Below are 15,303 nucleotides of genomic sequence, written 5' to 3' on the forward strand. Positions count from 1 at the left end.
GTAAATATTGAATATAAAAAAGAAAAAAATAATATTGAATATTATCTATTTTATTTATTTAAAGTCATAATTAAATTTGATATAATTATAATAAGTATCTAGAATAATAATAACATGATACTATAATTTTAAGTTGTATAATATAATAAAAAAATGTAGCAATTTATGTATGCTTTCTATATAGCAATAATATTATATATATTTATATATATATATATATATATATATATATATCCTCTTTTAGCTCTTTCCTAAAAATATTGGCATATAATTAATGTCGATAACATATATATTAAGTAAGTATCTCTATTGAATTAATCATAAATGTTAATAAAATATAATGGCATAAATTTACCTAATTGTAGCAACTAGCAAGTATTTCCATTGAAATGATTCTCATGAATGATAAGATAAGTTGATTATTTTCCATGATTCTTTCAAGTGATGCTAGGTCCATTTTATAAATGTTTTTTGTTTATATTTTAAGTTTATTTGATAAACAAATCCTTGCATAAATTAAAGACCGTGCGATTTTATAGATTTATAAGTGCTAATAGTCTTTATATTTAATTTGTTTTATAGTGTGATAATAGCCAATATATTTGTTGGTGGATTTAACTATCTCTATATTATTTATGATCACATTCAGTATATATGTATGATTTATTGAAGAAAGTAAATTATTAAAATCGATTAATAAGTATTTTAGAGTTAATCCAATTAACACTAGATTAAAAAATGCATAATATATTACTTTTTTATTAATTAAATTATTATCATTTAAATTAATTTAAAAAATAATTTAAAATTATAATTTCAATTTTATCACGTGCATGACACGGGTAATTACACTTATTAGTGATTTATTTGTCAGTAATTTAACAATTCGAAAAATTATTAGTGATTTACTCTAAAATTATTTAAAAATTTCAAGTTTTAGCCTGTTAAGGTATTCTTATCAAACCCCTTTTAATTTAAAAAAAAAATGCAAAAGAAACAAAGAAGAAAACTCCCTCTAAATTCCATCCATGTATCTGCTTTCTATTCCACCGTTTCAGAGGCAGCTGCCATTTTGAATGGAATGCTCTACCGTTACTGACAAACTACAGATTTTCTGCTTCCCCATTTAATTATTATTAGAAATTAATTACAATTATTTTATTGTTGTCATTAACTACCTTTGTTTCCTTTGCTTCTACACGCTTAAATAAAATAAATCTCGTCTATTCTCTTCTAGCCTCCATATATTATTTTGTTGAGTTGGCCTCAATCAGAGGTATTTGATTTGACTACCTCTTGTTGCTGGCTTTTCAATTTCATTTTGTTTGTTACTCTCTTGTTTTTTCTTCTAGCTGCTATATACTTATGTAGTTGTGGTGTTGTGCTATTTATTTATTTATTTTAAAAAAAAAGTCACTGCAGATTTTATTTTTTGGGTAATGTTTGAAGGCTTGAAGCCACTTCAGTTCATAGAGCTGAAATGGCTACATCAAGTTAGGGTCTTATTTTTTTTTTTACCCCTATTCTCTGCATCAGGCTACTGTTTCATTACGTTGGGTTCTGTAAATTTTCTACAAATGGTGCTATTCGGTTTTGAATTTTATAAAATGCTTTGAATGAAAAGAAAAAAGAAGAAGGAGGAGAAACAAATGAAATTGGGGTTTCCATGGTGTTTCAAGAACAGTGGGGGAATCTTGCCCATGATAACGGAGGTACAGGATTTCTTCTTCTTCTTTTTCTTTGATTTTATTTTATGAAAAATCTAAGGTTCATTTTTATAAAATTTGTGTTTTAAATGTTTTCTTCTTCTTGTTCTTCTTCTTTTATTTTTTTAATGAAAAACTAAGGTTTATTCTTTCATTCTTATAAAATTTGTGTTTTAAATGTTTTCAAATTAATGAGATTGCTGAATATATTAAGTGTGTTTGTTTCCTTGGTTTGTATAGAAGTCTATGTTCTTTGACAAGCTGGAAAACTTTTCGAGCTCTTGCTTGTTCATATTTATTTCCTCTTTATAATGCCTGCAATTCATGGCTGCAGATAAATTCGCTGCAATTTCAACCTAACGTTAGATACTTAGATTGTTGGACCCATTGATGGATAAGAAGAGATGGTTATGGAAACATAACTCTTCCGAGAAGGGTCCTGGCGAAACCGATAGCTCAGGATCAGCATCATCTCATTCTGAGGTTTGTGTTTAGAGTTTGGTTCCTTTTTGATGTCTCATAAGCTGATTACAATGTTTAGATTCCTATTTGGTTCCTTTCTTGTATGGTAAACTTGAGATTCCTTGCTTGTTACCTTATTGCATGAGTTTAATCATTCCACTTAGTGGAATGCTAACAGAGCTTTTCAGTGGTTGTGCTTTCCTGTCTCTTGTTTTGTGTAACCTCATGTGACAAAAAGTGATTCCTTCAAGAAAGTTTTTGAACTAAAGCCCGGTGGCACAACTAATTGTTCCCTTTAAATTTATGCTTTAAGTGTAGCCATGGGGAAATAAATTAACTCAAGGTGATGATTTTTTTGGCTTTCTGTAGTTCTGTTCCTAACTCCCAAGCTCAAAAGATAAAAATTACATATAATTAACCAAATTGATCCATAAGGAATTTCAGATTAGACATTTTGGTCCCCAACAAATTTTTATTCTTTGAAAGTCCTCATGAATTACTTTTGTCGGACAGATTGGTCTTTGTGTCATTTTGAAGAGGATCTTGAAGTGTATTTTTTGAGGACCTGATTGTTTTATAATAATATTTGTTAGGAACTTATTTGTCTAATACGCATATTGAAAAATTGATTCAAAGCGATTCTGGGACTAATCTGTCCAATGAGAGGAATCCTCAGGGTCCTTTAAAAAATAAAAATTTGTTGAAGACTAAAGTGTCTAATCTAAAATTCTTTGGGACCAAATTGGGTGTTTACTTTAAAATTATTTATTGAGTAAAGTGACAATTAGATCCTCGAAGATTTCGACCTAAAACTAATTAGTCCTTGAAGATAAAAAAATTACCAATTAGGTCTTCCACGATAGTAAATGGCGGACATGTATGTCCTTTCGTAAATGTATAGTGCAAAACGAAACGGAGTTGCCCATGTATTTCATTATCTATAGTGGTGCATGTCCTGTTGCTGTCACATGAGCATGAAAAGTTTTGGACAGTGAAACATTCATTATCTTTTGAATTTCCATATATAACCTTTATCAACTGCTCTTTATTTATCACAAATCCTACTAAAATTGGTGAAGTTTCTCTCCAAAAATTATTATCTACATAACAATTTTTCTTAAATAGACAAGTCACAGTAGTTAACGGTACATATAAGCACCACCGTTAAGTTTTACGTGATGAATTGATAGAAGGACATAACGTGTCTACCGGTTATTATCGTGGAGGACGAAACTGGTACTGTTTTTTCTTCGGGGGCTAATTAGTCTTGAGTCGAAATCTTCAGGTACCTAATTGTTTATTTCATTTTTAATTTTGACATGATTTGTTTGAATAAATCACTTGAAGGCATCGCTCATTGATGATTCAGGTTTGATGCAGCCATGCTCACTTATTTGAAACTATGTTCTCATTTTGCAGCCAGTATATATAGTAGCCAGTATATAGCCCCATTTTGATATATGTTGAGTTCATTGAATATGCTCTATACTATCATATAATTTATTTATGCCTTTCATCAACTAGGAGTAAATTTTTATCATGATTGTTTCGGGCATGTAAATTCACATAGAGAATAAAGTTTGTTTAAATTTTTTTCCTTTATTCTGGTAATTCTAATAATTTTGCATTGTTGAAAGCAGGAAGGATCGAAGGAATCTCCAAATGGAAGTAGCCTGTCCCCTGCTGTCACCTCAAAAACCGCAGCCTGGGCAAATGATGCAAATTGTTCATTTTCTAATGAACAATTGCCTGTAGAAACTTCAAAACCTCTATCTACTGCAGGTATGATGAACGATGGTTTGCTAGAGAAAGATGAACATGGAGAAAATGAAAATATAAAAAATGTAGAGGAAGGTTATCTTATGTCGAAGAAGCTATCTGCAGCACTCGTCAATGTCAATACCAAAGAAGATTTGGTTAAGCAGCATGCGAAAGTTGCTGAAGAAGCCATTGCAGGTACAATTAGTGATAAGTAGATATTCCTCTATTACATTGGAGTAATTTTATAAATAACAGATGAATATAAAATATTGTTCGATTACCATTCCATCCTTGGCTTTTAGATATGCATTGTTGTATGCCTTGTGCCTACAAAACAATTCAGCAGCTGCTAAATTAGCAGCAAATTTAACAATAATTCCCTCTTCACGTTGGAGGATTAGGATTGAAGGACTTTTCGGAATCAAGGTTAAACTTCAATCGGAATGGTATATAGATTAAGGGGCACATGTAAAGACTTACACGTAGACACCAATAAAAAAAAAATTTCCTATTATTGTTTCTTGGTATACCCTCTCTTCTCTTCCTCCTGCTTTTGGATTCTCTTTTAATTTGATTTTTTTTAGGCTGGGAAAAGGCTGAAAATGAAGTGTCATTTTTGAAGAAGCAACTTGAAGCAGCAACTCACAAGAGTTCCACTCTTGAAGATCGAGTCACCCATCTGGATGGTGCACTTAAGGAGTGTGTTAGGCAGCTAAGACAGACAAGAGAAAAGCAGGAAGAGAATATAGGTGATGCAATAGAACAGCGGACTTGTGACTTGGAATTGGCCAAAATTAAACTTCAGAGAAGAGTTTCTGAGCTCCAGAGCAAATTAGAGGCTTGTAATGCCAAATCTTCTGTTGATCTTGAATTGTGTCACAAGGTTGAGCTTTTGGAGAAAGAGAACATGGCTCTCCGGCAGGAACTCTTGGCTCAATCGGAAGAGCTGGAAATGAGGACAATTGAGAGAGATTTAAGTACTCAAGCTGCTGAGACAGCTAGCAAGCAACACTTAGAAAGCATCAAGAAAATAGCCAAGCTGGAGGCTGAGTGCCGGAGACTGAAGAGCATTGCTTCAAGAGCTTCTGTAGTTAATGATCATAAATCTACTGTTTCATCCTCGTTTTGTGTTGAGTCTTTCACAGACAGTCAATCAGACAGTGGGGAGCAACTTAATGCAGTTGAGATTGATACCCACAAGACAACCTGCTCAGACCCGAACAAGTGTGAGCTGAGTTGTTCTGATTCATGGGCATCTGCATTAATAGTCGAGCTTGATCAGTTTAAGAATGAAATGTCCCGACAAACTCCAACCAATTCTGTTAAACTTGATCTCATGGATGATTTTCTTGAAATGGAACGACTTGTTGCATTGCCTGAGACCAAGAATGAAAGCCATGTCCAGGAGTCAGTTGTTGACAATCACTGCATTATTGAAAAAAGCTCTCCCGGAGCACAGTTTGAGATCATGAATAAACAAATGGATGAACTAAGAGAGAAGTTAGAGAAGGTTGAATTGGAAAAAGCTGAACTAGAGATGGCTTTGATGAAAAGTGAAGAGTCTATTAAGGAGTCGCAGCGTCAGATGAGTTACACAGAAAAGAAAGTGGAGGAGTTGCAAGAGGAACTTGAAAATGCCTACAAATCAAAAGAAATGATAGAAAATTACCTGATTAGCATGGAGGCAGAAGCTCAAACATTATCAGCAAAGGTTGATGTATTAGAAGCAGAGGTAGATAAGGAGAGGGCTGCGTCCGAAGAAATTGCGATGAAGTGTAAGGTGTTGGAACAAGAGCTACAAACCAAATTTGCAGAGGTTGACGTATTAGAAGCAGAGGTTAATAAGGAGAGGACTGCATCTGATAAAATGGTGACCAAGTGTAAGGATTTGGAGGAAAAGTTAAAATCTAAATCTGCAGATGTTGACATATTAGAAGCAGAGGTTAATAAGGAGAGGGTTGCTTCAGATAAAATCATGACCAAGTGTAAGGACTTGGAGGAAGAGCTAAAATCCAAATCTGCAAAGCTTGACTTATTAGAAGCAGAGGTAGATAAAGAAAGAGCTGTGTCAGAAGAAATTGCAATGAAATTTAAGGATTTGAAGGAACAGCTAGAAAGCAAGAAGCAGGAAGAGATACTTAGATCAACAAGTAGCTCTTATGCAGAAAAGAAGATAAAGCAGGTTGGTCATCATTTACTACTCTTAATTTCCTATTATCTAAAAATAGCTGGTGAACCTCGGATTTGCCACAACCGTCAGGTTATTGCGTCTTGAGGTCAACTACCCTCTCCAGACCTCACAAGGTTGGTGGGGAGGCTTGTGCACTCGGCACATTGTTTAATTTTTGCTAACGGAGGAGCCAAAAGTGGAAAAATTGAAGAGCTTAATTCATTCAATGGATTAGAAACTTAAACTTTTCATTTTCTTTATAAAATACTCCACTTTAGCTCCATAACAAATTCTATGGACACTCCCTAGCAAAACTTTTACATAACTTGGAGGAAGTAGTTATATATATATATGCGAGTAAGTTCTTGAACACTAACTCATAATAAAATCACTTTTATTGTGAATATGTGTAAGTTTGAGGTGATGGAATGGTGTCTATCTAAGACTTTCAAATTCTGGCCAACTCATATAATGTATATGATCTCTGCTATGTCAGGAGGATCTAGCTCTGGCTGCCGGAAAGCTTGCGGAGTGCCAGAAAACAATAGCTTCCCTGGGGAACCAGTTAAAATCCCTAGCTACACTGGAAGATTTCTTTATTGACACTGCTAGCATTCCAGCAAGTCCGTCGCTTGTTGCTCAAGCCAGTGGCGAGTTATGGAAGCTGCATTCGAACGACACATTTTCACCGAAAAGAGATTCCAATATTTCAGGGTTGGCTGTTGGGAGCTCTGGCCAATCCTTAAACAAAAACGAAGAGAGCTTGCAGCCTTTGTCATCTTCATCAACTTCTTTGGCTGCCCTCACACCAAACCATGTCGGATCTGAGAAGAGTCGAAATGGTTTTGCAAAATTTTTCTCTAGAACAAAGAGTGGGATCAGATTGGAAATTTAGTTAGTGAAGATACAGTGACTTAACTGACAACTGTAGTGCAAGTCATTCTTTTCTAATGTTGTAAGAGATTGGTCTTCTAATTCAAAGAGCAGATTTAACAACACTAAATTCTTACCAAAAATACATGGCGAGTGCTATGGTGTAGATAGAAAATTTCTTCTACACCTATAGATGACACTTGTCGAGAGTTGAGATTGGTTTTGTGCTATGTTTAAACATGATATAGGAGACAATTTCCGGACATATAAAAAGTTAAAAAACCCAATACAACTTAGGATCGCAGTCTTCGAGGTCCCACTGCCGTTTGTATTAAATACACCTAATTAGTAGAATAATTAATAACAGGTTTCTTTCGATTTTTGTTGACAGAATTTCAGCATTTTATTATAATATTTTAGACATGGACTTTTGTTATGCTTTTCGCAATGACGTTGCAAAAAATAGTGAATAAATAAAAAAAATACATATAAGTACTACTAACATATTAATTTTTTAAGCAAATGCTTACATCTCTCAAAGATAACATAGTGCTAGAAACATTCTATTCAAATTTTAAATTATATTTAATCTAATTCAAAACATAATATTTTGATTTTTAGTTTGAAAAAACTATAATTTCAAATTCTAAAAACTACTTAATTTAAAATAAAAGGTTCAAAATATTGTCATTTGAATTTTATATATTTTTTTATTCTATATTATTCATATCCTGGTTCAAATTGACGAAAGTCAGGTCCTATAAAAATAAGAGTCCAACCCAAAGACCGGGCCTCCAATCTATACCCAACCTCTTTGAAGAGGTCGGACACCGCGAAAGAAACTAGTTCTACTTGTCCAAGTAAGTAACTGTCTCCGCGAATCTTTCTTACTATCTCTTTCTCAACTAAAAGATAGATTCTAACAAACTCCCAAGATAAAGGGAACGATTATTCACCACCAAAGGTGGAATTACTCCAACAAAAATAGTTATCGACTCTACTATAAATATACTAACACCCCTCAGGTATAATTTACGTTCTAATCTACTAAAAACCTGCCTAAAGGCCTTGCTAACTTAAGCATCGGAGTCTCTTATAGGTACTACCCCCACCTCCTTACGAGGAACTCGGACGGTGGTGCCTCAACACGAGAACAAGTTGGATGCTACCTCATAAGGAGTTTGGACCTTACGTTCAAGCCCAAATCAACATTTCAGGTAACCCTCGGAACATTGGCACCTTTGCCAGGGACCTGGATTCAACCTTGATAATAGCGGACCATCAATATAAAGATGGTCACACGGCGTCTGAATCAGAACTCGAATCTCAATAGGACGACCTCGCACTCTCAATACCTCCACCACGGGAGAGAATGCACGTTCCTCACGGAGAAGGAATATCCGGAAACCCCCAACCGAGGCAGATTCATTCAGAGATATATCCATCAGAAGAAAAAGAAACTCCACATCCCACTGAGATACTAGGTTTGGTTCATGGTCATGATAGACAATTGGATAAGCTTGAGTAAGAAGTTGAGTGTCAACGGAAAGTAGAACGGGAACTATGGAAAGAGGTGAAACTGTGAGAATAAAGGAAGGATAAGAGTAATTTTAGGAAGTAAAATTAAAATTGAGTTTTAATAGAAGAGAACTCAAAATGTTTAGTAAGGAGTTTTTGTCGGAGAATTTTATTCCTATTCGTTGAAGTTATAGCATAGAGATACTATATATACGTCTCAAGAATTGTAATTGATATCATCAACAATAACAACTATATATACTCACATCTTCTTTTCATATTATTATTATTATTTTATTTTATTTCCTTTTCTTATATAGTGAGTGCATTATTGTGAGTAGTGTTCAATTTCATATTACTTTGTAGCTATTAGAAGTCAAAATTCCGCTGCAGACTCAACAATTGGTATCAAGAGCCAACATTATATTATTCATTATTTGAGTGGTAAAATTCAATTTTGAATATAATGGCTTCTACTAGTAGTAATGTCAAAGTAGGCAAATATGAAATCGAAAAGTTCAATGGGAAAAATGATTTTTCCTATTGGAGGATGCAGATGAAAAATCTGCTTATATCACAGAAGTTACACAAGGCACTGGCAGGAAAAGAGAAAAAGCCGGAGGAAATGAAAGATGAGGATTGGGAAGAATTAGATCTTGAGGCGCGGGCTGCAATAATCTTATGCCTTGAGAGGGATGTTGCTTTTTTGGTAAATGAAGAAGCAACTGCAGCAGGCGTTTGGTTAAAGTTAGAGAGTAATTTCATGACGAAGACTCTAACTAACAGGATCTACTTAAAATCCAAATTGTATACATGCAAGATGGAGGAAGGCACCTCAATCCGAGAATATATCAATAAGTTTGACAGGATCATATCAAACTTAAAGGATATAGATGTGAAGGTTGATGATGAAGACCAAGCACTCATATTGTTACTTTCATTACCGAAGTTCTATGAAAATCTGGTGCAGACATTGATGCTGGTGGGTGACACTCTGACCATGGATGAGACGAGGGCATCACTTTTAGCGGATGATCTACGTAAGGTTGCTACAAGTATAATGTCATCTTCAAATGGAAGAGAGTATAATGATCAAGCACAAGGATTGTTCGCGGCTAGAGGAAGGACTAATGAAAGAGGAAAAGGTAATAAGCGTGGAAAGTCTAGGACAAAATCTAGACCTCACGCGGAGAGAACATGTTTTAAATGTGGTGAGGCTGGACATTTTAAAGCAAATTGTCCAAATAAGAAGATAACTTTCAAGAAACAGAACAACGACAACCCAAAAGAAAAGCAAGAAGCAAGCTACGTCTCAAATGATGAGGAAGATTGTTACTCTGTGACAGAACAATCTTATGAAATTTTCGATAAGTGGATTCTTGATTTAGGAGCCTCTCACCATATGTGTCCAAATAGGAAGTGGTTTACTACCTATGAAAGCATAAATGGTGGCACAGTTTTAATGGGCAATGATCATGCTTGTAAAACTGTGGGATTGGGTACTGTAAGAATCAAGATGCATGATGGTGTCGTAAGAACCTTAAAGGATGTGAGACATATTCCAGACTTGCGGAAAAATCTGATCTCCATAGGTTTGTTGGAGAAAAATGGTTGCAAAATAGTTGCGAAAAATGGAGTACTGAAAGTTGTTCGTGGTTCTTTGGTAGTGATGAAAGGAGTTCGTCATGGTAATCTTTATTCCCTTTTGGGGACAACAGTTATAGGTGAGTTAGCAGTTGGAATCGGTCGAAGTAGAGATCAAACAGATTGCACGAGAATATGGCACATGCGGCTTGGACATATGTCAGAGAAAGGTCTATCATTGCTTTGTGGACAAGGTTTGCTGAAGAATATGAAGAAACCACAAATGGAATTTTGTGAGCATTGTGTGTATGGAAAGGCACATAGGGTGAAGTTTTCTACAAGCAAGCATAAAAGCAGAGGGTTGTTAGACTACGTGCATACTGATGTTTGGGGCCCGGCTAAAGTTACTTCCAAGGGTGGTTCCAGGTATTTTGTTACTTTTGTTGATGATTATTCCAGGTATGTTTGGATTTACTTCCTCAAACATAAGAATGAGGTATTCGATACTTTTAAGCGATGGAGAGCAATGGTTGAAAACCAAACAGGTAGGAAGCTGAAAACTCTACGATCTGATAATGGCACAGAGTACACGGATGGGGCTTTCAAGGAGTTTTGTGACCGAGAAGGCATTACAAGACACTGGACAGTTAGAGAGACACCACAACAGAATGGAGTCGCCGAACGACTGAATCGTACGCTACTTGAGAAGGCAAGGTGTATGCGCTCTAATTCTGGGTTAGGCAGAGAATGGTAGGCAGAATCGATTGCTACAGCTTGCTACATAGTGAATCGATCCCCACATTCTTCTCTAGATGGAGACACACCTTATAAGGTATGGTCAGGGGAACATGCAGATTACAAAAAACTCAGAGTCTTTGGATGCACAGCCTATTATCATGTTAAAGATAATAAGCTTGATGATAGAGCTAAGAAGGCAATCTTTTTGGGGTATCCAAGAGGGGTTCAAGGCTATCGCCTTTGGAGTGTAAATGATTCTAAGTTTGTAATTAGCAGGGATGTTACCTTTGATGAACGATCTATGGTAGCTTTGTCTAAAGATGTGGTGCCAGATGATGGTGATGTTGGAAAAACTTCAAATACTCAAGTGGTGGAGATAGAGTCTAAATACCAACAAATAGACTCTAATAATGTTCAGGTGGAGCATCCTAATGCTACTCGAGATGACGCAGAAGATGAACTTGATCATGAGGAAATTCAGCGAGAAAATGCACATGCATTACAACAGCAGCAGCAGGATTCTTTGGCATCTACTAGGCCAAAGAGAAATTATAAATTTGTTCAGAAGTTCGGGTCAGACAAGCCTTTGAGACATTATGGGCAGCTAAACCTGGTAGATTATGCACTCTCAGTGGAGGATGATGAGCCGGTCACCTTCAAACAGGCTATCAAAGACAAAGATAGAGAGAGTTGGTTTGTCGCTATAGAGGAAGAGATGCAATCTCTTCATAAGAACAAGACATGGGATGTGGTCCCATTGCCCGTGGGAAAGACTGCAATTGGTTGTAAGTGGGTGTATAAAAGAAAAGAAGATCCTACTAAGTCAGATGGTACAAGATTCAAAGCTAGGTTAGTAGCAAAGGGATTTGCACAGAAAGAAGGTGTTGATTACAATGAGATATTTTCTCCTGTGGTGAAACACACTTCCATACGGGTGCTTTTAAGTCTTGTCGCTCATAGTAATCTTGAGTTGGAACAACTAGACGTGAAGACTGCATTCTTGCACGGTGACTTAGAGGAAGAAATCTACATGTATCAACCTGAGGGTTTCAAGGTTGAGGGTAAAGAAAGTCAGGTATGTCGCTTGAGGAAATCGCTATATGGATTAAAACAATCTCCTCGGCAATGGTATAAGCGATTTGACTCCTTTATGTTAAAACAAAGTTCTTCCAGAAGTAATTATGATTGTTGTGTATACATTCGTAAGCTTCCTGGAGGTGATTATATCTATCTTCTATTGTATGTGGATGACATGCTTATTGCCTCTAAGAGCAAGGTAGAGATAGATATGTTAAAGGTTCAACTTGGTAAAGAATTTGAAACAAAAGACTTGGGTGCTGCACGAAAAATATTAGGCATGGAAATTAAAAGGGAGAGATCAAGCCAAAAATTGTTCTTGAGCCAAAGAGGATACATTGAGCGCGTCATTGAAAGATTTGAAATGAAAAATGCTAAATCAGTGGTAACGCCGTTGGTTCCACATTTTAGGCTCTCTGGTAAACAATCTCCCATAACAGCAGAGGATAAGGCTTACATGGAAAATGTACCTTATGCTAGTGCAGTCGGTAGCCTAATGTATGCTATGGTATGTACACGCCCAGATATTTCACAGGCAGTCAGTGTCGTTAGCAGGTTCATGGCAAACCCGGGTAAGGCACACTGGGAAGCAGTCAAGTGGATATTAAGATACTTGAAGGGCACCATTGACACAGGTTTATGCTTTAGTGGAAAATCATGTCAAATCAGCGGCTTTGTTGATTCTGATTATGCTGGTGATCTAGATAGAAGACGTTCTATGACTGGTTATGTATATAAAATACAAGGTGCTCCAATTAGTTGGCGATCGATGTTACAAGCTACAGTGGCACTATCTACTACAGAAGCTGAGTACATGGCAGTAGCAGAAGGGGTGAAAGAAGCATTGTGGCTAAGGGGTCTTCTAGATGATTTGGGGTTGAAGCAAGATTGCGTGAATCTGAGTTGTGATAGTCAAAGTGCAATTCATTTGGCTAAAAATCAGGTTCATCATGCTCGTACCAAGCATATTGATGTAAGATATCACTTCGTGCGCGATGTTATAGAGAAAGGTAACATTTCTCTTATAAAAGTACACACAGATGAAAACCCTGCTGATATGTTGACTAAAGTAGTGTCAGGAAACAAGTTCCAACACTGTTTGGAATTGCTCAATATTGCTTCATGTTAGGCATTACATGGAGAAATAAAAGAACTACGATTGGTTTGATCCTGAACAAGGACACGTACGCAGTCATTGTAAAATTGACACAACCATATATGAATACCACACTTTGATCGTCCAAAATTTGAGTAGATTTCAAATTGTGACCGAGGTGGAGAATTGTGAGAATAAAGGAAGGATAAGAGTAATTTTAGGAAGTAAAATTAAAATTGAGTTTTAATAGAAGAGAACTCAAAATGTTTAGTAAGGAGTTTTTGTCGGAGAATTTTATTCCTATTCGTTGAAGTTATAGCATAGAGATACTATATATACGTCTCAAGAATTGTAATTGATATCATCAACAATAACAACTATATATACTCACATCTTCTTTTCATATTATTATTATTATTTTATTTTATTTCCTTTTCTTATATAGCGAGTGCATTATTGTGAGTAGTGTTCAATTTCATATTACTTTGTAGCTATTAGAAGTCAAAATTCCGCTGCAGACTCAACAGAAACGATAAAAAAAACAAGAAGAAAAGCTCTCAAAATTGGAGGTCGGTCTTCGAAAACAAAGTAACCCTTATATGTGTATAATGATGTGTTGATGCTTTTAAATGTTTAAATATGTCTTTGATGATGTTTGAATGTTAAATCGTTGATTGAAATGGCTTACGATTCAGGAAAAAACTTTTGGAGGCATTAGGGTTTGGTTTTGAGGCATTTGTGGTTAAAATATAAATATCGAAAAGTTATATTATGGTATTTAAATTCCAAGTGTTAACATAAAACTTTAGTAAATAGGATTTAAAGTGTAAATATCAGCATATTAAAAATTACCAAAAAAATTATTAAAAATCTCTAAAACATAATTTAGGGCTATTATAATTTAGAAAAGTTATGAAAACAAAAACTACAGCTAAAAGACAGCTATGAAATAAAAGTGAGGAGAGTATAAAGACAATAGATAACTAATAAACACATGAGGAGAAAAACAAACAAAAGTGTAAATAAAAAAATTTTAAGATAAAATATAAATATTAAAATTTTAGGGTTAAAAATATAATAATATAAAAATATGGAATAAAATTAAAATTAAAATATAATTTAAGAGCAAAATAGTAATTATAATAAATTTTAAGGATAAAATAATAATTAAAATAAAATTTCAAGACAAATAATAATTACAATGAAGATAAACAGTAGAATGGCCATTAAAATAAAGATTAGGGATAAGAATGTAATTATGATACTTAAGGATAAAATAATAAATAAGATAAAATTTAAGGAACAAAAGGTAATTTTGAATCTTTGAGGAGAAAAAAATTATTAATCAAGATTGAGGATAAAATGATCATTTAACAAAAGAAGAGATTAATTCGGTAATTCCAAAAAGTTTAAGGGATAGATAGTTATTGGTGTGACAAGGATGTGGATTTGTCCCGCTTTCTCTATACTTTGATATAATGTGGGAATGATAACTTCATTTTACCCATGGTTGGCGATGCATAACGCCAATTTTGGATATGCTATAGGACATGTTATCATATAAGTTGTTTCATACTCTTTATGATTGTGCTATGTGAATTGTTTGTGCTTGCTTATGATTACTATTTGCTTGCTCCGATAAGCTATAGCATTAGACATAGGAATACAGAAACTATAGCCCTAGGGGTCAGACTAGTATACAGTGACTACGTTGAGCTGCCGGAGCTATTTTCTTGTGATGACTAAGGGTGGTAGCATGCATTCTACCGGTAGATATTCAATCCGGTCGGGTAGGATTGTCAACCCGACTCGCTACGGGTAGAATTGAGTGTGGAGGGGGTTTAAGCGCGGGTTGAATCTCAATCCTACCCGATCAACTCGTACCCTATATGTATATGTTATAAAAATATGTTATATGTAGGTAGTGTTAAATTAAGGACTTCTCACTTAGTGCAAAAAGTCTTTATTATTAAGTTAAGATCATCAATTAATAATTTAATACTTTTTCTTTAATAAAAAACAATTCTATTTTAGTGATATATAAATACAATATTATATCATAATATTTTATTTGTGTTTGTGTTATTAATTTAAGCAAAGACTTTTATGTAAAATTGAAGATTTGATGGTTATGTTATTTATGGGCCAGCTGTGTTGTTTGTGGATGATTGTGTTGTTTGTATTGAATTTTTTATTGGTGGATAGTATCATGAAGATTTTATAATTGTCTTCATGTAAAGATGTATCCTTTTTACCATTAGATGATAAATTATAGGGTTTGATTTGATATGCTATAAAAATGTTATTTTGTTTTAAAG

General features: G+C 34.7%; 1 protein-coding gene across 1 annotated transcript; it reads left to right on the forward strand.

The window, feature by feature from the left end:
- The first annotated feature begins 987 nt into the window (after positions 1 to 987).
- On the forward strand, positions 988 to 7,097 carry LOC112703147 (filament-like plant protein). Its single transcript, XM_025754477.3, has 5 exons — positions 988 to 1,712; positions 2,041 to 2,189; positions 3,809 to 4,124; positions 4,514 to 6,111; positions 6,596 to 7,097. The coding sequence occupies exons 2-5, from the start codon at positions 2,097 to 2,099 to the stop codon at positions 6,992 to 6,994; spliced, it is 2,406 nt and encodes an 801-aa protein (XP_025610262.1). The 5' UTR covers positions 988 to 1,712; positions 2,041 to 2,096; the 3' UTR covers positions 6,995 to 7,097.
- Positions 7,098 to 15,303: the final 8,206 nt, after the last annotated feature.

This window comes from Arachis hypogaea, chromosome 7 (genome assembly GCF_003086295.3).
Source record: "Arachis hypogaea cultivar Tifrunner chromosome 7, arahy.Tifrunner.gnm2.J5K5, whole genome shotgun sequence".
NCBI classification, from domain to species: Eukaryota; Viridiplantae; Streptophyta; class Magnoliopsida; order Fabales; family Fabaceae; genus Arachis; species Arachis hypogaea.

Coding starts and splice junctions, on each gene's coding strand:
- LOC112703147 (XM_025754477.3), top strand. CDS start 2,097: ATGGATAAGAAGAGATGGTTATGGAAACATAACTCTTCCGAGAAGGGT. Junction 2,190..3,808: donor CAGCATCATCTCATTCTGAG/GTTTGTGTTTAG, acceptor TGTTGAAAGCAG/GAAGGATCGAAGGAATCTCC. Junction 4,125..4,513: donor TGCTGAAGAAGCCATTGCAG/GTACAATTAGTG, acceptor GATTTTTTTTAG/GCTGGGAAAAGGCTGAAAAT.